Source organism: Hibiscus syriacus, unplaced genomic scaffold (assembly GCF_006381635.1).
Source record: "Hibiscus syriacus cultivar Baekdansim isolate YM2019G1 unplaced genomic scaffold, ASM638163v2 tig00111807_pilon, whole genome shotgun sequence".
Taxonomy (NCBI): domain Eukaryota; kingdom Viridiplantae; phylum Streptophyta; class Magnoliopsida; order Malvales; family Malvaceae; genus Hibiscus; species Hibiscus syriacus.
In genome coordinates, this window is record NW_024063185.1 from 118619 (window position 1) to 142055 (window position 23437).

At 35.6% G+C, this 23437-nt stretch overlaps 1 protein-coding gene across 1 annotated transcript; it reads right to left on the reverse strand.

Moving 5' to 3' along the window:
• Positions 1-7312: 7312 nt before the first annotated feature.
• LOC120171005 (ABC transporter G family member 35-like) lies at positions 7313-13458 on the reverse strand. Its single transcript, XM_039178825.1, has 18 exons — positions 13058-13458; positions 12743-12952; positions 12424-12668; positions 12202-12332; positions 12009-12099; positions 11035-11935; positions 10775-10935; positions 10574-10683; positions 10304-10457; positions 10047-10202; positions 9780-9952; positions 9350-9682; positions 8882-9256; positions 8642-8775; positions 8326-8553; positions 8034-8205; positions 7693-7947; positions 7313-7614 (listed from the first exon to the last, which is right to left on the reverse strand). Exons 1-18 carry the CDS (start codon positions 13441-13443, stop codon positions 7342-7344), a joined length of 4488 nt encoding a protein of 1495 aa, XP_039034756.1. The 5' UTR covers positions 13444-13458; the 3' UTR covers positions 7313-7341.
• Positions 13459-23437: the final 9979 nt, after the last annotated feature.

The following is a 23437-nucleotide window of genomic DNA, read 5'->3' on the forward strand; positions in this document are numbered from 1 at the left end:
CATATGATCTTATTAATTCAAACGTATCATCTTTCCCAGATCTTTTGAATAATTCCGACAAAAGAGCACCCTCGATAATTTATTCTTAACTCGGAGATTTTTCAGGTTAATTATCTTATCAGAAGTGACCAACAGGTTATCAGGAATTTTATGTATAAAGACAATATCTTAATAATTAAATCAGTAATTTATCGAGTTAAGTACGAATCCTCAAAGTACTTTCTCATTTTGGGTCAACTCGGACTATTTTTTCCTTTCAAGGACATTTTCGTAATTTTTTAACCAAATAGTTTCGGTATTAACTCTTAACGAAAATAATTATAATTTATAGATCCTGTAACACCCTAATTTAGGGGCTAAATTTAAGAAATTATAAAGTGGTGGATTTAATTTGGTATTTTGAAAGAAACAGTGGGTAAAATTGCAAAATTTTAAAGTTGGCAGACCGTTTTATGAAGTGCAGGAAGTTCAGTGGCTACACTCTTGGTTTAGCCATTTTTAATTATGATATGATATATACCCCCAATCTCCCGTATGTTTCTGGAAATTTTTCCAGTTTTTCCTCTCCCGTCAACCCTCCTTCTAACTCCGATATACTCTTCGTCCAACCTACGATCGACGAGCCGAAACCACCATCGTGTTCGTTGTCAACCGAGGAACCAAACCCCTCAAACCTTTCGTCGTGAATCATCACCGCTCGTCGTGAATTTCAGTCGGAACTATCGTCGGTAATAACTCGGTTTTAGTTGGTTTTTTATCGATTCACGACGATCGGGTCATCCGTTTACGACACCTCCCACACCATCGTGTTCCTTGAGCCGTTCCGAGTCCACCGGTGTCCTCCTTTTTCTCCGGTGGCGGCGGCGCGTGTGGAGGTGAAGCGGTCAAAGTTTCTGATTCGTTGAAATCGAGCTCTCCGTCGTTCAAAAAACTGAACCAAGCTTTGTAAGTATCTCGAAATCGATTAAAATAACTTTTAGGAATTTTTTCGGGAATTTTCCGATATCAGTGCACTGTTCACGCGCCCCCACGCGCCGTGGGGAAGGAAAAATGACCGGTTTGACCGGTTTTGTAACCCATTTGACCGGTTTGATCGGTCACAACCCGACCCGACCCATTTACCCGACCCAACCTGTTGACCCGACCCGTTGACCCGTTGACCGTTGACCGGCGTTGACCACTGTTGACCAAAACTTTGACTGGCTTTGACCGAGCATTAAACGACCTTTGACTTTGACCGAGTATACCTATCCTAACATTTTTCGACGTTCCAAATCCGATTCCGCAGTCCGTTTCTTGAAATTTGAACCCGAAGACCTCAAAATTGTCGGTCAAACCCGTTGACTTTGATTTTGACCGAAGATTCCAAATTTTCGAAAAGCCATATTTTATGCTTTCGACGTCCTGAATTCGAATCTGAAGTAGGTTTTACCAAATTCGAACCCGGTAAGCTGTTTTTGACTGATTTATCATCCGATTCGATCTGTTTTTCAGAATTAAGCTCCGTTTTTTATGTAATTTCTGTTTATATGGATCCGAGGAAATATTGGAAGTTGAATTGAAGATCAAAGGTGTTCGAATGGAATTTTTATGGTCGATCAGTATTGCACGGAAATCGAGGTAATACTTTACTACCTCTTTATGCTTTATGGAACATGTTTATATTGATAAATGCATGAACAAGATAATGTTGGTCACTTTGGTGGAGTTGAATAATTTATACACTTGATATGATGTGGTAGAAATTTTCTAACTGATTACGGATCGAATGACTAATATAAGAGATTGAGAAATTGTTAGATTAAATTACAAGTTTGTGATTAGTGATAAAGAAATCAGCCTTGTATCTGCAACTTATAATTTATTTCATCAAAGGTTAAATGTTAAGGGTACTTGGATGAGAAATTATGAGAATACTCTGGTAGGGTAAAATTACGAAAATACCCTTATGTTATAAAAAGATAAGATTTGAATATGGAAGTTAGATAAGAGGATTTTACAGACATATTGATCTGATAAAATATTGATGTGCATAAGAAATGTTAGTTTTATTTGGAAATTATGGATAACCGGTTTTTAATCCTATGAGAGTTTGTGAAGAATACTAGAAGTTTGTTAAGAGAACCGTTTCAAGATCAGAGAGTATTCAAGAAAGCAATTAATCATAGGATCTCTAAATTATATTATTTTCGTTAAGAGCTAATAACGAAATTATCTGGTTAAGAAATTACAGAAATGCCCTTAAGAGGTAGAATAGTCTGAGTTGACTCTGAATGAGAAAATACTTAGGGGATTCATACTTAACTCGATTATGTACGGATTTAATTGTTAAGATCCTGACTTAGTGCAGGAAAATTCCTGATATTCCGTTTGTAAAATCTGAGAAGACACTTGACCCATAAATATTCGAATAATGAGTAAATACTTGAAGAATAAGTTATCGGGGGTATTCTGCTGTCAGAATTATTCAAAAGGACTGAAGTAAATGATAAGATTGAATTAAATAATAAGATCGGATGGCAGGAAAAGATTGAAATACCGTAGATATGTAAAATGACCAAAATACTCATGTAATGGAAATGACCCAAGAATATCACCAAGCTCAGGAATGATTGGATATCCTCGAGCTCTGAAATAAATGGAATAAAACTGAACACCAAAATTACCAAAATAACTTTATGGCCTAAACTAAGTAAATACCTTGGATTAATTAAGGAATCCAAATAAGCATAGGTATTGGACTACCTTTAAAAGTTATGGAACATAACTTAAGTGAGCCGATCAACCTTAATAATATGTCAGTACCTGAACGACATAGTTATTACTTGAATACATGTTCGTCTACTCAAGTTTAGCTCAATGATAATTTTGGAAGTATTCAGCTCAGCTCAACTCTAGATTGCATTCGGTACTAAAAATTGGATATTTGTTCGATAAATCAACCACGAAGACCAAACTGAACTGAACGGAAGTACAATATGTATTTGAAATTCAGAAATGTACGAAATTACTCTGGAAAATCCCGAAGTAACTGGAATAGACTTGAATGCTAAATGAACTAAGCAACCTCAATCACTAAGGATTAAGTAAGTGATGTGAATGAGTTTGGAAACGTTAATGAACATACACAATGTACTATTCTTCTAGATCATGAACTACAAATCAAGCACGTCAGTATTTCATGATATATTGGAAGCGTAAAAATAAAATAAAGACATTGGAAGATCTATTCAGTGATGATTCTAAAAATTATCTATGGACAAGAGTTTGTGGTATTAAAGAGTAAATACCCTGGAAGAACAATGAATTGATCAATCGACAAGCATTAATTTTGGGAGCTATTCATTTAAGAGTTGTTTGATAATCCGATCAATCGACATAGATTGTAAATGTCTTGAATCTTCATTTCTTCCTTACAGCTCAAGTCATATTCTGAATAATTGATGATTTTGTCAGTTATTGAACTCTTCCAATAGTGATTCTGAATTTCGATATTCTATCGGCATACTAAATAACTGTGTTTCTCTGCCTGATACAGTACCTCTAAATAATACTTGTAAACTCTGGTGTGTTCCCTAATTATATAAATATTTTATCTGATTTCCGAATTGAATTCTGTTCTGATACGTTACTTGAATTCTGTTCTGATTCTGATCTGGATTCTGTTCTGATATCTGATATGAATTCTGTTTTGATTTCTGATATCTCCGTTTACCGACGGAGAAATGTTTTATCTGGGGGGTTTATTGTTGGAGGAAGATTACTGCAGACTCCTCGGCTGTGTGCTCAGGGCCTTACTGTTACTGGTTGTGCGGGGTGTATGGTTCCGGGGAACCTACACAAACAGATTGTGAAAGGATGGGGGTGTATATATATATGCTTTAAAAAATATATATATATCTTTTTATTGGTTTTATGGGAACACACTAGATAACCTATTCTGATCTCCTGAACTCAGTCATCCGAAATATTTGTCTGAACTGAAAGCTCATTGTCCGTTACCATCTGAAATATCAGTAGAATCTCTGCTCAGCATAAAAATCTATAAACGTTCAGAAATAATAAGGATATGTATGTTTATCTGTATCTGCACGTTCTTCAGCATTATCTGGTAGTTCTGTATTACTGAGCTTTTCAAAGCTCACTCTATTACTCACCTTTTCAGGTTAAAAGAATTGTACCAGTGCATCTATCGACTTCAGTAAGGGAGTTTTTTCGGCGTTGTTACAGAGTATGGTACATGTGATTAGGGGGCATGTAATTGTATTTTGATTTATATACGAATCTGGAAATATGTTTTATTTTTAAATAGTGACAACTGATTTTATTAGTTTACATGTAATTTAAAAAGTTTTAAATTTTCTACTATTTTTAAAGTGGGTCACTCCGGTGGCCCAAATGTGACACCCCGGATCGGATCTGGTTACCCTTATCGGTCTATGGGGCTTACATTTAGTGGTATCAGAGCTTTGGTTTGAGTCAAAATTTTCAAGTTAGACAGGCCGGTCGGATGTCAAAATATGTCTGATCAGTACATGCCCCTAGACTACAATCGTACCTCTCTGAGCTGGAACTCCATGGTTGAGTCCCTATCTGTAATGAGTAAACTTAAGTTTCTATTCGTTAAGACTATACCTTTGCAAAAAGGAATACCAGTAACATCTGTATAAATGCTGTAAAGTACCTCACGAGCAATGTGAGAGTTAATTATCCGAGAAATTCTGACCTGACTCCGGAAATGAAATTGAGATATGCTGCTGCTCTATGAGCCTATTCACGTAGCCAAGGCTGAATTGATTTCACAAGGATAAAGTTGTTTTGATTATTTACTTGGACTGAGGGAGAATTATGAAGAGATTGATTACTCGAGAAAATTTTCGTTCAGATTCTTTTATTGAAATAAGGAAAAGTTATGATAAAAATGTATGCTCAACTAGTTAAGGATTAGTGAAGGATTCGTATTTCTATAAGAGCTACATGAAAGATATGAAAGAACTGATGGAAGTTTCATTTCTGCAATTATGTGACACGAATGAATTTCGGGGACGAAATTTTTTTAAGGAGGGGAGAATTGTAACACCCCAATTTAGGGCTAAATTTAAGAAATTATAAAGTGGTGGATTTAATTTGGTATTTTGAAAGAAACAGTGGGTTAAATTGCAAAATTTTAAAGTTGGCAGACCGTTTTATGAAGTGCAGAAAGTTCAGTGGCTAAACTCTTGGTTTAGCCATTTTTAATTATGAGATGATATATACCCCCAATCTCCCGTATGTTTCTGAAAATTTTTCCAATTTTCCCTCTCCCGTCAACCCTCCTTTTAACTCCGATCTACTCGTCGTCCGACCTCCGATCGACGAGCTAAAACCACCATCGTGTTTGTTATCAACCGAGGAACCAAACCCCTCAAACCTTTCGTTGTGAATCATCACCGCTCGTCGTGAATTTCAGTCGGAAGTATTGTCGGTAATAACTCGGTTTTAGTTGGTTTTTCATCGATTCACGACGATCGGGTCATCCGTTTACGACAGCTCCCGCATCATCGTGTTCCTTGAGTCGTTTCGAGTCCACCAGTGTCCTCCCTTTTCTCCGGCGGCGGCGGCGCGTGTGGAGGTGAAGCGGTCAAAGTTTCCGATTCGTTGAAATCGAGCTCTCCGCCGTTCAGAAAATTGAACGGAGCTTTGTAAGTATCTCGAAATCGATTAAAATAATTTTTAGGAATTTTTTCGGGAATTTTCTGATATCAGTGCACTGTTCACGTGCCGCCACTGCACGTGGGGAAGGAAAAATGACCGATTTGACTGGTTTTGTAACCCATTTAACCGGTTTGATCGGTCACAACCCGACCCGACCCGACCCGTAAATCTTAATAAAAAAGATTTAAAAATTAAACTTTAGACAAGGGAAGGACAATTTTAAGAACTTTGAGAGAATTTTAAAACATTTTAAAACATTTTAAAACATTTTAAAGAAGACCCAGACAGAAACATGAAAAGGAGCGTTGAAAAAGGAGTGAAAGAAGAGTTTGAATAAAGGGAAACAGTAATAATGAGTGAACGAGAGAAATGAGAGGAGGAGGAGAGCAGGAGAGAAGAACTCAAATAGAGATGAAGAGAGAGAAACAAGCGGGACGATTTCAGAAGATGATGGAGTCTCTGCTCACATATGATTAGGTTGAGCAACGAAATCGATAAAATTAAAAAATCGATATAAATAGAGTAAAATAGTTTGATTTGATCTTATACGGTTTGATTTACGAGTTAGTTTAAAGTTTCAATTTTATTGATTCGGTTCGGTTTGGAATTTTTAAATGAAACTCATTTGTTTCATATTGAACCCATTTGTGTTTCATATTGAACCGAATAGACAATTTTTTTAATTTATAGTTTCAAGTGAATTTTTATTGAAAAACTGATAAACCGAACCGAAAAAATTAAACCGTTAAAAAACGAATCGAATCGAAAAAATCGATTTCACATAATTCGATTTTTTAACCATTCGGTTTCGGTTTAAATTCTAAAATTCCTTTTATTTCGGTTCGATTCCATTTTTAGTAAAAAATCGAATCGAACCGAACTGAATACACTCTCAGATGATGGCCACTGCTTTTATGTGTCAAATATATTATATATGATTATTATCCACAAATAAAAATTAAAATCATGTTAAATACTTTTTATTTAAAATATATTAATTATCAATTAGTTTAGTAAGATAAAAATAAAAAAAAGTTTAATGAGATAAAACATTATGTTTTTCAAATAATATTTAACAACTTAAATGAGTGAAATGAATTAAATTAAAAAATTGTTCTTATAATAAATTTATATAATATTTAATTCGAATTAATCAAAATTTATATAATATTTATAAAAAATAGAAACAAAACACGAAAACTCAAAATAAATCCCAACTGGCAATGACCCCCAAAATCCGATTCTGAGTCAACTCAATTACAGCCAGTGTACCACAAGACCCTAAACTCACGGCCACCAAGACTTTTGGGTATGTTATAAAAATCTCTTTTATACGCAAACCAATTTACTATATTAAAGTAATGGTTGTTATTTTTAGAGAATTTGAATTCGAACACTAACAACTACGGTAAGATTGATTAAGCGTTCAGTATCAAATTATTAAGAGTAGATTACCCGGTATTATTTGATGAGAAAAAATGATATAACATAATACATTCTTAAAATAGGAATACAAGTTCAAAATTCAAAATTACATTGTTGAGAATAATAACTCCAACCCAAACATAGAAGACGAAAGAATAATATATAAATTTTAGAACCTCAAAATTATCTGATGTGGAAGTTTGAGTGTATAAAACTTGAAAATTATCTGGTCTGGAAGTTGAGCCTCTTTATGCAGTAGGCAAACATGAAGGCAAAGAAGGCTGCAAAGCCGATCAAAACTCCGGCAATCGGTCCCATGAAGTTCGACTCGTATCCGTATTGATCTTTAATATACGATTTAACAGAGGGATCGGGCACAATACCAGGCGCTTTTATGGTGTCTTCAATATCTCCATATTGGGAAAGAATGAGCCCGTAAACTGTCCATGCCATGGGGCAAATCCAGTAGTACCAGATCCACCACTTGGGAATTCTCTGCAGGTGATGAATTTGTATCAGTTTTTATGATCATTGTTAAAACTCAATGATTGCTTGTGAAACAAGTAAACTTACCGGTCTTGGAATGAAGAAGCCCGAGAAGAGATTGAAGAGAGAGTAGAAGGCGGCAGCGAATACAGCTGCTATTTGATGGTTGGGAGTGATGGAAACTGTCATCATTCCATAGTAAGTGAAGTAAAGGAAGGAGAAGAAGTTGACAAAGAAGAACCAGAAGAACTTTGCTGCAGTCCATTCAAATCCCACCATTGCATACACTATCAACGTATAATACGATGTTTGGAATAATACGTACGGTACTTCACATATAACCTGCAATTAAGCAGTTTATGCAGTTAATTTCGAGATTAAAGAATGGAAATGTAATGAATGAGTGCAATAGATCTGTTTTCACGCACCTGCGCCAGGGCATACGGTAGTGCAGAATACATCCCAGCCGCTCGTTCGCGATAAAACACCGTTCTTTCGGTGGCTACAATCGGCTGTACCGTTGAGCTGTTAGCAATTCCGACAAACATGACTGCAGCATACATTGCCCCAATTATCATCATAAGATCGGTTGTGGTATCCCTGAACCATAGGAACAAAGAGAAAGAAAATGTAAGCCTTTTGTCAAACATTGGATAATGCTGCAGACATGAAAAATAAGGACAACAATATAAGTTTTGTAAGTCGAAAATCAGTACTGACCTTTTAGTGCCGACCTGCCAAAATACGGTACCGACCATGAGGGAGGAAACTAAAGTGAAGAAGTATCTAACAAGGTTATAGTCTGGACTTCTCCAATAAGTCCACCATTGTTTCCAAAGGCATGATTTGAATTGACCCCATGCGGATTGTGAGTACTGAGAGGCAAAATAAAGGTCTATAGCTCCTACAGGCGGTGTGCTTAACTCCATTACTAAGGCCTTGTTTCTCCTGTTTACATACATTTATATATATTAGCTCAAGGCAACATAAATAAGTGAATGGTAGACAATTGAAATTCCTTATTGTCTGGACTTACTCGTATAAGGATGAAGATTTATAGTGTTCAGCAAAGTCGATTCCGATTCGAGCTTCAGCTGCTATAGAGCTCACTTCTAGCATCCATGTAGCTGGATTGTACTTGTCTTTAATTTTGGGAACTCCAGGGATTGCCTGCAACGGTGAACAAGGGGAATGAAATGATGACGATTTCTTTTTTCTTTTTCTCTCTCTTTGAATTAGTGAAATAGATACGAGAAATCTTGTTATAGTTACATACCTCGAAATATTCGATAATCTTATGAGAATTTCGTCCTAACGGTCCAGAGTATATCACCTGACCTCCTCTTTTCATCAGTAGTAACTCATCAAAGGCTTCAAAGATATCGATACTAGGCTGATGAATAGTGCAGACAACTGTTCGTCCAGTATCCACCGTGTTTCGAACAGTCCTCATGACAATGGCCGCTGCCCTTGCGTCGAGGCCGGATGTTGGTTCATCCATGAAAATGATTGAGGGATTAGCAACGAGTTCTACTGCAATTGTTAACCTCTTTCTTTGCTCGGTGGACAACCCTGTGATTCCTGGCAGCCCTATTATAGCATCTTTAAGGTTGTTGAGTTCGACCAGTTCCATCACTTGATCCACAAAAGTCTGAACAGAACATCAAATAACTTTTAGACCCTGAATTAAATAACTAATGGCATGCTTTATGTCATTGAAAACAACACAAAGCAGTGTTCTTACCATCTTTTCGTCATTGCTGACTTCTTTGGGTAGGCGTAGGAAAGCGGAGTAAATCAAGGATTCTTTGACAGTAACTTGAGGTGAGTGAATATCATTTTGTTCGCAGTATCCAGAAATTCTAGCAAAGGTCTCTTGGACCTTGGGGAAACCAGATATTCGTATATCACCCTCGGTATATCCACCGGTTTTTCTTCCTGCTAAAACATCCATCAATGTTGTCTTTCCAGCTCCACTGACTCCCATCAATGCAGTCAACACTCCTGGCCTAAACGTACTCGTTACTCCTCGAAGTAGTTGTAATCTGTCTTCTGCAACTCCTTGTGCTTTCATTTCCTGTTCAAATACACTTGATTTTCAAACCATGCTCCATGGTAACAACTATAAGGTTGTGTCGAAATTCGACTTGTAAAGAGTGGAAAAAGGATCTTACCGGTGGCATATCTACATAGTAATTGACAGTGTCGAAGGACATTGCAAGAGGAGTGAAAGGAAGAACCATTCCTCTCTTGGGAGCAACACCTATGGCTGCATCAAGTGAAGAATCTTTCTGTCTCATTCCATTGGGATTGGTCCGACTGCTCATTCTTTGGATTTCTATTTCTTCTAAAAGATTTCATTTAATACAAACTTCGGTTAATATTTTGATAGTTAAAAGAGTAAACTTTATGGAAACAAACCATTTTGTTAAGTTTCTTACTTGAATTAAGTGAATCTGCAGTAGAGAGTGATTGTGGGAACGAATCTTTGCTCGATTCAGGTCTCCTTAACCTTGGTTCTCCCTCCGTACATTCATAGTTAGCCTCTAGTTCTTCTGCGGTTTCCTCGGAAATTACAGCTTGCGGCTTTCCAATGGCTATTATACACCAGCCAAGAAAATGCAGAAGATTAGTTACCTAAAGGAAGATACTGATATGCTAGAAGAACACATTATTCCGATGGAGTGTTGAAACTTACGGTTTAGGTAGGTGAGGGCGAAGGTGAAGAGAACGTTAAAGAGCACTGTGAACCCTAAAAGAACACCTGCTCCAATCCAATACCAGTTTTCATTATTTGGAACATCATAGTTTCTAAGCAGTTGTACCCCCAACCGCGTGACATTGTCCGAAGCCTGCATTGTAGACAAAGTTTTGGCTTGTAACTAACTTTCTTTTAATGAAATTGTATGTCTCTTCATGATATACGAACATCCGATGTCTTACTGAACAAGAAAGCTATATAACATACCAGTTTGTCCATCCACCTCGGGTCGAATAGTTCATTCACAGTGAAGGCGTTGTAACCATAACTCAATGGTGAAACCCAGTAAGCCCATTCCCACCAATTCGGAATCTCACCTGTCAAAATAAAACACCCCTTATCAGTTAAACCATAACAAACAAGGAGAAGTGTGATAATCTTCCTTTTTTTTTATCGATTTATGCTTACGTTTAGGAACAATGAAGCCTCCCAACAAGAACACAAGGAGAAGCGTAAGAGCCCCTCCAGTGTTAGCTATGACCATTGTTCTGCATAATCCGGCGATGAGTCTAAAGAGCCCGGCCGCCATTTGTTGTGTCAGAAACACCAGCAGAAGCTGCTTGAAAAATCTGGCAATAGGTTTGAAGGGTGTTAACTTGTTGCTCAGGTAAAAGGACATCTCGGATTAATTGAGTGACATGTTAAAAGATTGCTTCGATTCAATATACCTGCTGGCCTCTGGTGCAAATCCGATAGTGTAATATGTCACTGCGACCCAAATAACAGATTCAAGAATTGATATTGGAACCCTGAGCAAGAAACTGGGCAAAGTGTAAGTCCAGGCTGGGTGGAATAGAAGATCCCTTTGTTTGTAGAACACTGGGAGCCTATTGATCATCAAGGAGAGCTCGGACAGACCGTTAAACATATTTATGGCCATTCCGAATATAAGTGCACCGACATAGGTTGCACCATCTTGCTCGTTCCTAGTGTTCAATTCAGTCCTGAAAAATACCGTCGAAGCGATGACTGCCATGATGATAATTTGAACAGTTTTGAACACGTAAAGGAACGAATTCCTCTTGATCAATAACCATTCTTTGTCCCAACAGGCCTTAAGAAGTTCCATTTTAGAGACCGAGAATTTTTGGAAAGCCAATGCTGCTTTGTGTCCTCTCGACTTGTCGAAAGGCACAGAGAGCTCGTTATGAAGCTGCATTCCGACATGGAAGCTCTTGAACCTGCTCGCAAATTCAGTGGCTGAAATATATCTGTATGGCTTGCTTCTATCTTCCCAGTATTGTTCTTGATCCTTCTTTGAAGTGACCTCTTGTAAGAAGTCAGCAGTGCCTTTCCTTTCAGGACATTTGAAGCCACAAGCCTCAAAGAAGTCAACAATGTGCTCACGTGGACCCTGATAAACAATTTGACCTTCGGACAAGAGGATGATGTCATCGAACAAATCGAAAGTCTCCGGAGCCGGTTGGAGCAGGGACACGAATATTGTAGCCTCGGTTAAGTGCACAATCTGCTGCAAACACTTGACTATCTGGTATGTTGTGGAACTGTCGAGACCGGTTGATATTTCATCCATGAAAAGTGTCTTGGTTGGACCGACAATCATTTCCCCTGTATTTAATCAAATTGTTAGATTAATATATGGAAATGAATGTGAAAAGAAGGGGATTGAGAAATAATGAACCTGTTGTTACTCTTTTCTTTTGTCCACCAGAAACTCCACGGTGCATCTCATCTCCAACAATGGTATCCTTGCATATGTCAAGCCCCAAAAGCTGACCAATTCAATACAAAACAAAATCAGAAAACTTATCCATGGATGATTTGATGGATTAAGGTTTGAAGAAAGATTAATGAACGAATGAATGGTATCTTACTTTGAGAGTGTAGTCAGTGATGAGGTTGCTTTCAACTCCTTCCATGGCAGTTGCCTTCATGAAAAGGTCAACATCAGCTTCTGGGAAAATTCCTGCTTCTTTTTCCCTTCTAGCAAGCTCTTTCATAAGATCTTCAAATAAAAAAGAACACATATCAAAAGTTATAGTTAAAAATCATATTCAACAAAGCATAGAATGAATGGTTTATTTTTGGTATATTACCATATCGAGTCCCAACACCCTGACATCTTGCAGAGAAATCTAAGGTTTCTTGAACTGTCATTTCTCCGACATGAACATCGTTTTGACTGATATATGCAGATGTTTTCTTAGGAACAAATTCATTAAGTCTATATCCGTTGTATGTTACATGTCCTTTAAGCCTTAAGCTTTCATCCAACTTGCCCGCCAAAGCCAGCAAAAGGGTCGTCTTCCCAGAAGAAGGTGGCCCCAGTAAGAGTGTCATCCTGAAAATCGCAAATTGAATGAGTGGTCCTTGGAAACAAAGAAAGCGAAGAGTGTCATAGCTTATTATATATACCTTGATGGTTTTACAATGCCAGAGACATCTTTAAGAATGGTGAGATTTGTTGTCTTTGCCAATTTGATTCCGAGCAAGCCGAGAGCCGATTCCGCAATGTTTCTAGCAACGTTGGTAAGAGAAGGAAGAGCTCTGCTGCCAATGTAGCAATCGGCTTCGATCGTCAAGCGCTCAAACCTCACTTCCACTGTTGGTAGTTTGATACCAACCCTGTCATCAACCAAAAACAAAATTAGTGGAGAGAATTGGTCATCAATTATGTTACTTGGGCAAGTGTACGAGTATCAGAAATAATTACGCGTCTCCTACGCTTACCTATCAATCCTGTTTCTGAACTTGTTCAGGTACTTCTCATTGTCTTCCTCGGCAACCTTGAAGAGCATGTCCATGAATTTCTGCCTGTCATTCATGTCAAGCTTTGTAACATCAACTTGTCGATGTTCCACCTTCTTCCCGATGATTTCATGATCCACAAACGACTGCATGACGCTGGTTCTAAGGCGATCGTAAGTGGGTAACCTCTCGATGGCAGCCCATTTTAAAGCTTCTTCGTCATCGTCGACTCTACGACTTCGGCTCGAGTGCATGGAAGCTGAAAATGCATCTTCAATGATCCTGCTGCTTCTGCTTATACTCCTTCCTATGCTGCTAATATTCCCTATTCTTTTGCTGGGATTTCCAGCTCTTTGTAAACCATCCATATTCCCCCCCCCCGGATTTCGATTCTTTTCGAGAAGAAATGGAACAGGGATTTTCTTCTATTAACGTTTTTGTGTGCAAGCCAAGGAGAAATCAAATTGAGTTTTGAGTTGGGTCAGTCTCTTGTAATTTTCCAGCTGGTTTTGGAAGTGTGGAAATTGATGAGAGTATATATAGACATGCAAATGAATAGTGGTCAAATGTGGTTAGAAGGTCAATTGTGTGTTATTAGTAGTTGTTCACATTGATGAGCTAACAACTCTGGTTATGATTTTTTTAATAAATATTTATTTTGGATTTTGGTTATGATAAGAATTTATCCACGTGTTAGACCATTTTTTAATTAGACTGATTATTGAATAATTTTATTTCTATATTAGGTGAGAAACTATAATGAATTATTACAATAATAAAACGGGCATTAATTCATAAAATAAAATCCTAAACAATTATAGTGTTGGAAAGACCGAGTATATTTCATTATTCAATTGAAAATGGAATCAAATAATGCAATCCACATGGGGGAATAAAATTATAAACAAAATGAAATGAGTTAATAAGTGCATCGGCGTAGGACCTTCCTTTCTCCAATAAATTAATGAATTATAACACAATCGAAGACCATTGGAAATAAATGTCTAGAAATCCAAACATAATTCTTAACGAGTAAAATTGAACTACTTGATATTCAATTCAAAAAGTTCGCGAGAAACTCAAAAAATAAATTATTAAAATTTTTATTTTAAAAAAAAATTAAACTATTACTAATATTAAGATTTATATGTTGTTTTTCAAATAAAATACAATATAAGATTTTCATGCACTTAAGGTTCATGTTCAAACGCAAGTTTGAATCGAGTTCGACTTCAATTTGAATCGAGTTCGACTTCGAGTTTAAATCGAAGTCGAGTTTAAGCTTCAATCGAGCTAAGCCTGAGAATATTTTGAGTTCAATGTTTTTAAAGCTCGATTAGAACATTCAATTTTTTATTTCGAGTTCAAGTCAAACATGATAATTTTAAGCCCGTGAGCTCTCGAGTCGAGCCGAGATTTAATTTTTAATTTCGAGTTCGATTCGAACTTGATAATTTCAAACTCGCGAGCTTTCGAGCAAGTCGAATTCAATTTTAAACTTTTTGAATCGAGTCGAACTTAATAATATTCAAGTTGGATTCAGCTCGTTTAGTGCCCTAAATTATAAACCAATGGTAACTTCTCGTTGCTAACAACTTGTGTTCTATGTTTACAATTAGGCAACCTGTAAAATTAGTGTCGACATATACTTCACAGCATCATGCTCGACCAAACAACCAACGGTTTTGTTTACATCAGTGCATCAACATATGATGTTTAACAAGTGAGGTTCGGTAACCAGTGAGGCTATGAAAGGTCATATTTGGTTTCCAAAAATAATATTTTATCTTAAGTTAATAGAATAATAGGCAGGGTGTAATTCGTGATCATTTGTTTATGTACACCAAACTATAATTTTTATTTTTCTGTATGTATATATCTTTAGTTCAACTTTAGGTATAATTTATATGGATTCCTGAGACTTTTGTGACACATGTCAATCTAGAAGGCTTAAGTTTTTTTATAGGTCTATAAAGGTTTAAGTTCGTTTCAAACACCTTCAGTTTTTTTCTTCACTAAATCTGATAATGTTTGGTCAGTCCAACCCTATAGATGGGAATGCAATCCGCCGAAAGGAATGGAAAAGTACTAATTTTTATGGTACCACGAAGTAAAGAAAATAAAAGAAACACGACATTAAGAAGTATTATAAATAATAAAAAAATCATGTATTATTCCTGCAAAGGTTCCTACGCAACCTGCCAAGAATGCTAGGTAGGAAGAAGGGTAAGGTGGGTGTTAGTGATCCATCTACTTCATGTACTCCAGGTTCTTTTTTGGAATGCTAGGGATTAAATCATCCCAATAAATAATTATAAGTAGTTAATAGAATTCGTGCTCTCAATATTGATCTTGTCTGCTTAGTTGAAACTAGAGTCAAAGTGAATATGGTGCAACACGTTTGGAATAAATTCTTTGATGGTTGGCTTGGTCTTTACAATTATGTTTAGGCTGAGAATGGTAGAATTTGGGTTTTATGTAAACTTGAATTTCACATTGTCGAGGTTGTTGTTACTGTTCAGAGTTTGAATTGTTTTGTTAGATTTGGTAAAAATAGTTTCTATGTTTCTGCTATCTATGGTTATAATTTAGGGAAAGATAGAAAGCATGGATCATCTTGTTGAGCTCAAGGGCTCGTTTGGTGATCAACCCTGGTTAGTTGGGGTTGATTTTAACATTGTGGATCATGCTTTTGAGAGTTTTGAACCTATATGTAGTGTTCTAAGAAAGGACACTGAGGCTTTCATTGGTTGTTTGGAAGTGTTGGGGATTTCTGACCAAGCTTATTTAGGGCCATTTTACTTGATCCAATCATCAAGATACTTCTTTTCTTGCGAGGAAGATTGATAGGGTCCTTGTATCCCCTTCTTGGATTGATCTTTTTCCTCACGCTTTGGTATATTTTTTAGCCCCCACTGTCTTAGATCATTGTCTCGGAGTTGTTTCTATTGGGATTGACATAGGCTCTATTCCTCAGCCTTTTCGATTATTTAATTTTTGGGTTAAGGATCCAGATTTCCTTATTGTGGTGGCTAGTAGTTGGCATGCTCCTCTTTTCGAGCATAATCCTTTCAAGAATTTGTTTCTGAAGCTTAAAAGGCTTAAGCCTTCTTTGAAAAGGTTAAAATCAAAGAAGATATAAAAATTTGCCTACTCGAGTTGGTATAAGAGATTGGAATTGTAATAGGTGCAACTGTAAGTCTTATCTGGGACCATGATGTTCACCTATTAGTTAGAGAGAAGTCTGTTTTTAGTGAGCTCCAAGAGCTGGTGAATACTGAGGAGAGTTTTTATATGCATAAAGCTCGAGCTCTCTGAGTGTAAGAGAGTGAAAGTAATACTATTTAATTTCATTCTATGGTTAAGCTCGAGCAAAATAAGCAGTCTATTTGTGCTATTATTAATGATCAAGGGTAGCTCTTGACTGCTTATAATCATATTATTGACGAGGTTGTGGGTTATTTTTAAATTCAGTTTGGTGCTAGTAATGTTAATGTGTTTTTGTTCTGTTAAGATTCTTAGAGAGCTTTTGGTTTCTTCTTTTTCTGAGGAGGCTTGTAGGATTATTTAGGTTAAGGTTACCCATGAGGAGCTTAGAAAGGTTATGTTGGAGCAACAGTCTGATTGGGCTCTTGGGCATGATGATTTATTTGCCTACTTTTTCAAGTCTGCCTGAAGTATTATGGTGGCTGATGTTTGAGTGCAATCTATTTCTTTTTTGATTCTAGTATTATGCCTCTTACTATAAATGCCACCATACTTGTTTTGTCGCAAAGTCTCAAATCTTAGCCTTATTAATGATTTCAAATCAATCTCCTATTGTAATGTCGTTTACAAGTGTATCTCAAAAGTTATTTTTAATAGGTTGAAGGGCTTCCTTGTGAAGTGATTTCTCATAGTTAAAGGGCATTCATTTCTGGTAGGGATATTTTGGACAATACCCTTATGGCATAGTAGCTTGTTAATGGTTACAACATGTCCACTTTCTCCCTAGATGCTCTTTGAAGCAGGATTTACAAAAGGTTTTTGACTTTGTTGAATGGAAGTTCATTTTGACTGTTTTGGAGACTTTGAATGTCCATGCTTTTATGATTAGTTAGATTAGGGAGTGTATTTCTATCCTTAAGTTCTCTATTTCTCTTAATGATGGTTTAGTGGGGGTTTTCAGTGGTGCTAAAGGATTTTCGCAGGGGATCCCCTCTCCCCTTATATGTTTGTGTAATTTATAAATGTTTCGTCTTGGTTGCTTGACAAGGTATCAAAGCATGATATTTTTTTCCTTTTACCCAAAATGCCATCACCTTCACCTCACCAATTTATGCTTTTGTAGATGATTTTATGGGTTTTACCAATTGGAGTATAATGGTTCGATTGACTCTATTATGGGAATCTGACATGTTATGAAGGTTTTCTTCAATTTCTCAGAATTACAGATAAATCCTTCACAGTCTAAAATGTTCTACACTAACATGGCTACCTTTGATATGTTTGCTTTATAAAAAACTTTAGGAATTAAGCTAGGCTCTCTACTTGTTTGTTATCTAAGTATATTCTTAGTTGTGAAGAGGCTTTCTTGTAGATTGTACCCCTTTTTTGGATAAAGTTTCTGCTAAGCTTCAGGCTTGAATGGAAAACAAGGGTAGGTGATAACTTATCCAATCGAGTCTTTATAATATCCAACACTTCTAGAGCTGGAAACTTATGCTTCATGATGCAATGATGGAGTATATTAATCATCTATGTTCCAGATTTTTTGGTAAGGGGAACATAAGCCCATAAAAAGGGGAGGGTGAGTTGGGTGAAGATTTTCACTCCCAAATATGAGGGGGTACCTGGTTTACACAATATGAAAATTTGAAATATAGCATGCTCTTTGTTTTTGATCAGTAAGTTACTGATGCAGGAGCATTCTATTTGGATTACTTGGATCCAGTAATATGTTCTTAAAGGCATCTCATTTTGGTTGTATTTTTTCCCTAATAGTGCATTTAGACTTGAAGAAGCCTGGTGTATCTTTGTGATATGGCTGCTCGCTTGTCTGATTTGTTACATCCTTCCCTAACTCTATATCGAGTATTTGGAAGGCTCTGAGAGAGCAGGGGTTAAATATCCCTTGGGAGAGAATTGTTTCGCATCCATGGCATGTCCTTAGGAACTCTATGGTTGCTCAGATGACCACTCTTAATAAGCTACCAATAAGATGTAGATTGGTGTCTCTTGGGTTGAATATGGAGAAGTTGTGCTTGTTGTACAAGAGTGTGGAGGAGTCAAGGGATCACCTCTTTTTTTAATATATTTTTCAAAAAACTTATGGAATGTTTATTTGCGTGCTTTAGAGGTTTATATGACTGTTTTAAACTGGGAGCATGAGCTTTGTAACACCCTAATCCAGTCCAACCTGAAGATCCATGGATTACAATGACACATGAAACCTCCGAAATGGTCAACCCAAACATTTATTTTCAAAGCAGTTTATAATTATCAAAATCATCCATCATGTTATATGCAAAATCGAAATAAAGTTTATAAAATACGGGAGTCTCCAAAAATACATATAATACAACCGTATAGTATAAAAACAAAAATAGAGTTATGACTCGAATATAAAAGGTTCATATAAAATACAAGCCCTCTACAAATACTCAAGACATACTCTGTAAATAGTCTGGTCTGGAACGATCAAATGTGATAGGCTTCCTCAACGATCCTCTACTAACCTGTGCACGGAGACGCATTCCATATGTTGAGCCCACAACTCAGTGCCATGAAAATAGCTATGCAATACTACATGCCTTCATTACATGAACATGTCGGAATGCAAATTCATAAACATGTATAAGTACATATCAAACATGAGATAGGCCAAGTGGTGTGGTCGAAGGAATTTACGTGCATCTCAGACAACACACTAGCCTATCTAGAACATGATAACTTTGGGGTAAGAACCAGAATTTACGTGCGTCAGAACTTATGGCCCTCAGTCTACCTCGAATCCTCGAGAGGTGAGGGTGAGGTCCAGAATTTATGTGCATCGAAAGCTTACATCTCATGCCTAGTATAGTATAGGGTATGATTTCAGAATTTACGCGCATCAAATTCGTACTGATACGATCCAGAATTTACGTGCATCAAATGCGTACCAAACAAACAATATCCGGATATTCACAAACAAAGGGAAATCTTCATAACACTAGAGTAACTCGGATGTCCGAAACATTTCCCGAGTGTCACACAAGGCAAATCTTATGACATCCTAACTTGCTTGTTTTCTAGGTGAGAAATTAGTGAACTTAATTATTTTCACTTGTATTGGATACTTGTAGCTTATAAGGTCTTAAAACACCTCAGCCCAAACACCCAAAAAAATTAACCAAAATTGCCAAAAATCTCTGTGGGTATCGATATTGGGCTAGCAGTATCAATACTCACCCTGATACCAAAATAAGCTTCAATGTTTTAAAAAATACTTGGGTATCGATACCTCTGTGGGGAGTATCGATACTCTACCCTGGGCATCAATACTCCTATGAGTATCGATACCTAAATCAACTTTGATGTTTGCAAAAATGCTTCAGCAATGATACTAACCAGCTAGGAATCGATGCGAGATCCTGATTATCGATACTCCTTAAAGGGGTATCGATATTGCCCTTGTAAAATTACTTGATTTTTGCCTTCCACGAAGAATAGTATCGGTATTGTTCTTCCAGTACCGATACTGATAGACTTGGGTGCTTTGTTCTGGGAACAAAATCATACCCAAAACACACCCATTCACTCCCCTAAGACTAGTAAATAATTTTATAGTCTTATTTGGTGTCTTAGAGGTCAAAAGGTGTCATCTTTCATGCATATAACACATAAATATGAATCTTGCCATGAAATCCTTCATGAACAAAACATACCATTTATGTACATTTAATGAACTACATGTGGTATGGATAAGTTAGAATCGTGTTACCTTGAAGCTTGGTAACTAAAAGCGTTCTTGAATAACCCAAGGACTAGTCCTTGACTCTAGCCTTTGAGCTCTCCCCTTACTATTGCACTAATCAAAGACATGAAAATGAGTTGTTAAATCATTTTAAACTTAAAGGAACACTAGAAATAATTCTTACAACTCAAAACTCTCTCAAAACCAGATTGAATCACAAGGTTCCTTAAACATCTCTAAAACTCGTTTTTGCCTAAGACATCCAAACCTTGCGAATGAGGGTTCAACTTGAAGCTTAGGAGGTGTAGATTAAAAATTTTACCTTGGAAATTCTTATTCAAGCTTGCAAAACTAAAAAGCTTGGACCTTTAATATGCCTTGGAGAGGAATTAGATAAAGAAGAGGAAATGAAGAAGAAAACAAAATGATAAAAAGAGGAGCTTGGTGCAAACATGATATCATCCCAAATAAATGGGATTCAAACTTATTTTCAAAAAATGGGTTATTTACTTCACTAGTCCTCCTTCATTTGATGCATGATTAAAATCATCCATTTTCAAGCTTGTTGGGCTCATCCTAATCCCAAATCAAATCTATTTGAGTCCAAAACATCATATACTAAAGGAAAATTATTCTGAAGCCCATTCAATTAAAGCCAAAACTCCTAACCTATATTTTGGGGGCATTACAAGCTTGATTGAGTGTGTAACACCTAGTTAAAGGGTAGTTATCTCCCAGTTTTGATTTTAAAATTAGCTTGGAATGATTGTATTTACTTGGTTTGGAAGGAAAGAAATAGAAGATTGTTCAAGCAGATTGAGTCCACTTTAATGGTGGTTTTCAAGGAGGTTTATGAGATTGTTAAGGTTGAACTTAGAGGTAAAACCAAGCAAAATCAATTGCTTAGGCATAATAATATTTGTTCGAATTGTGATGTACTTGTATAAGGGGTTTTCTCTTTGAGCTGTGGTTAGCTCTCTTACAGAGGGTTTTCTTTGAACAATGGTCAGCTCTCTTTTTTGTGTAGGTTTGTTTTATTTGTTCGTTGGAATACAAAGATGCAATTTTATCTAAAAAATTATGTATTATTTTTTAATATAAAGTATATACAATATTTTTTTTTTAAATTTTTTTATAGTGTTAAGGAGTAGATATTATATATAATTCTAAATTTAATATATATAAAAGTTATAATCATAAAATACATCAACATATTATTTAATACATAGAATTTTAAGCATAATGGATATCAACAAATAACAAATATTTATAACAATTCCTTAGATATTCGTTGAATATAATGTGTCATATTAAAACGTTACTAATATGAAAATCTCGAGAGAAAGAAAATTTAATGAAGGAAAAGAAATACATATATTTTTAATATACACAACATATCACCTCATTAAAAACATTACCAAGAAACTTTAGTGGGATAAAACCTTAATTAAGATAAACAAAGTATAGAGTGTGTTTTCTCACCCTCATGACAACATCACATAAGATCGTTGAGTCTTTACAATTCAATTTAAGTAAAATATTCAAATGTTGAAGTAGATAATACATTAGTGAATAGATCTTTCAAATTACTATTAAACGTTCAGTGAATAATTATATTATCATTCTTCAGAAGATCACGAGAGAGGAAAATTTAGAAAAATATGTTGTGTTCTATCTCTTTTGTTGTATCTTCTTTTTGATTGAGTTATACATTATATTATCTTCGTATAAGATAGTTGATATCTTATGTAATGCCCCAAAATTTAGCCTAGAAGATCTTTTCAAGTAAATCATGCCTTAAAATTAGAAACTTTTAAAATTTAAGGCTACATTATAAGAGATGCAAAGTTAAATTTAATTGAACTAAAGTTTGAAACTAGAGGACTAAATTGATAAAATTCTAAATCTAGTGGTTTAATTGGATTTTTTTTAGATTAAGTCAAAAAATATCTGAATCTTCCAAAGTATCGATCTAAACGATAAAACCTTCATAATTGAGTTTAGTTCATGTTTTTAGTTGTACTTTATTAACTGCGTTTATGTACTTTAAATTATTATCTTTCACCTCATATTTTTAGAATTGCACTTCTTTTATGTTTGTTTATGTATTTTCAACATCCTTATTTACAACTTCCACTTTAATTTAATCTTTTTATGTACATAATTGAAAACTATTCATAAATAATTTCACTTAATACAATAATTACTTAATTAGTAAAGAAAAATTAAATCATTTATTTAAACCATCAAAAGCAACATTTTTTTCAACAATTACTTTAATTTTTTTAGCTCTCTCTACAATTCGTTTACTATGTCGGGTTGGTAAATCTTCATATTTGTCTTTCGCCTTCTTCTTCTTGTCAAATTTCATACAACTATTTCTATTTTTTTTCATCCCTCTCTACAAGTCGTTTTTTATGTCAAATTGGTACGTCTTAATACTTATCTTTCGTTTTCTTATTCTTCTTCTCGATTTTCATCGACTTTTCAACTTTTTTCAGTTTCTTTCTTTCGCTTATCTTCCTCAACCATGACATAAATGTCTGCTATATTAAATCATCATCTGAAGATGAGCTTGAATTCCAATAGTCAGAGTCGGAGAGGTCAAAACCATAAACAAGGCCATAACGTCCCGAACACCATTTGCCAAATCATGCCTAAATTATTCTCACTGATTCATTATTTGATTATCAAAATTGTGTCTATTCTCATATAAACATTATCAACTCACTCCTATTCATTAATTTGAAAATTTTCAATCCACCATTGGAACTCGTCATCTTCGCGTTATGAGTTTCTCTTTTAATTTTTCAAATTTCTACAACAGTCAACAAACGACTATACTTTTCAGATTCATAAGGAACTCATCACCTCCACGTGACAAGTTATTTTCTTTCTTTTCTAAATTTCACCATTCATATATATATATATATATATATATATATATATATATATATTATTTTAATAACAAAAAAATAATATGTTTTATTAGAACTCAACATATTGAGGTGACGAGTTACCTTAGGTATATTAAAAAAAATTCTGTGCGAGGCCTACATGCATGGGTCCATTAAAAATAATAGGATAAATTATGCGTTTAGTGCCTAAAATTTTTTATTTTGGTCTATTTTAGTACCTAAACTTTCAATTTTTTAAAAACTATACCTAGCGTTTAATTTTTGTTCATTTTAGTACTCCGCTGTTAAAAACTTAACGAACAATGCGAAGTGGAATTATTATTCCGTTTTTTATTTTCCGAAATGTTTTTATAATCCACATCAACATCCCACGTGAGTGTTGAACATATATGTGCATATTTAAGGGATGAAACCCTAAAACCTAAAAGGGGTTTCATATTCTTCTTTATTCTACAACGATGAGGACATCGGTGGAAGCAACAAGTAAAAAGAAAACGCAGAATGGAGAAT

Coding starts and splice junctions, on each gene's coding strand:
- LOC120171005 (XM_039178825.1), bottom strand. CDS start 13,443: ATGGATGGTTTACAAAGAGCTGGAAATCCCAGCAAAAGAATAGGGAAT. Junction 12,669..12,742: donor GGCATTGTAAAACCATCAAG/GTATATATAATA, acceptor TGCGATTTTCAG/GATGACACTCTTACTGGGGC. Junction 10,936..11,034: donor TTTGCACCAGAGGCCAGCAG/GTATATTGAATC, acceptor ACCTATTGCCAG/ATTTTTCAAGCAGCTTCTGC.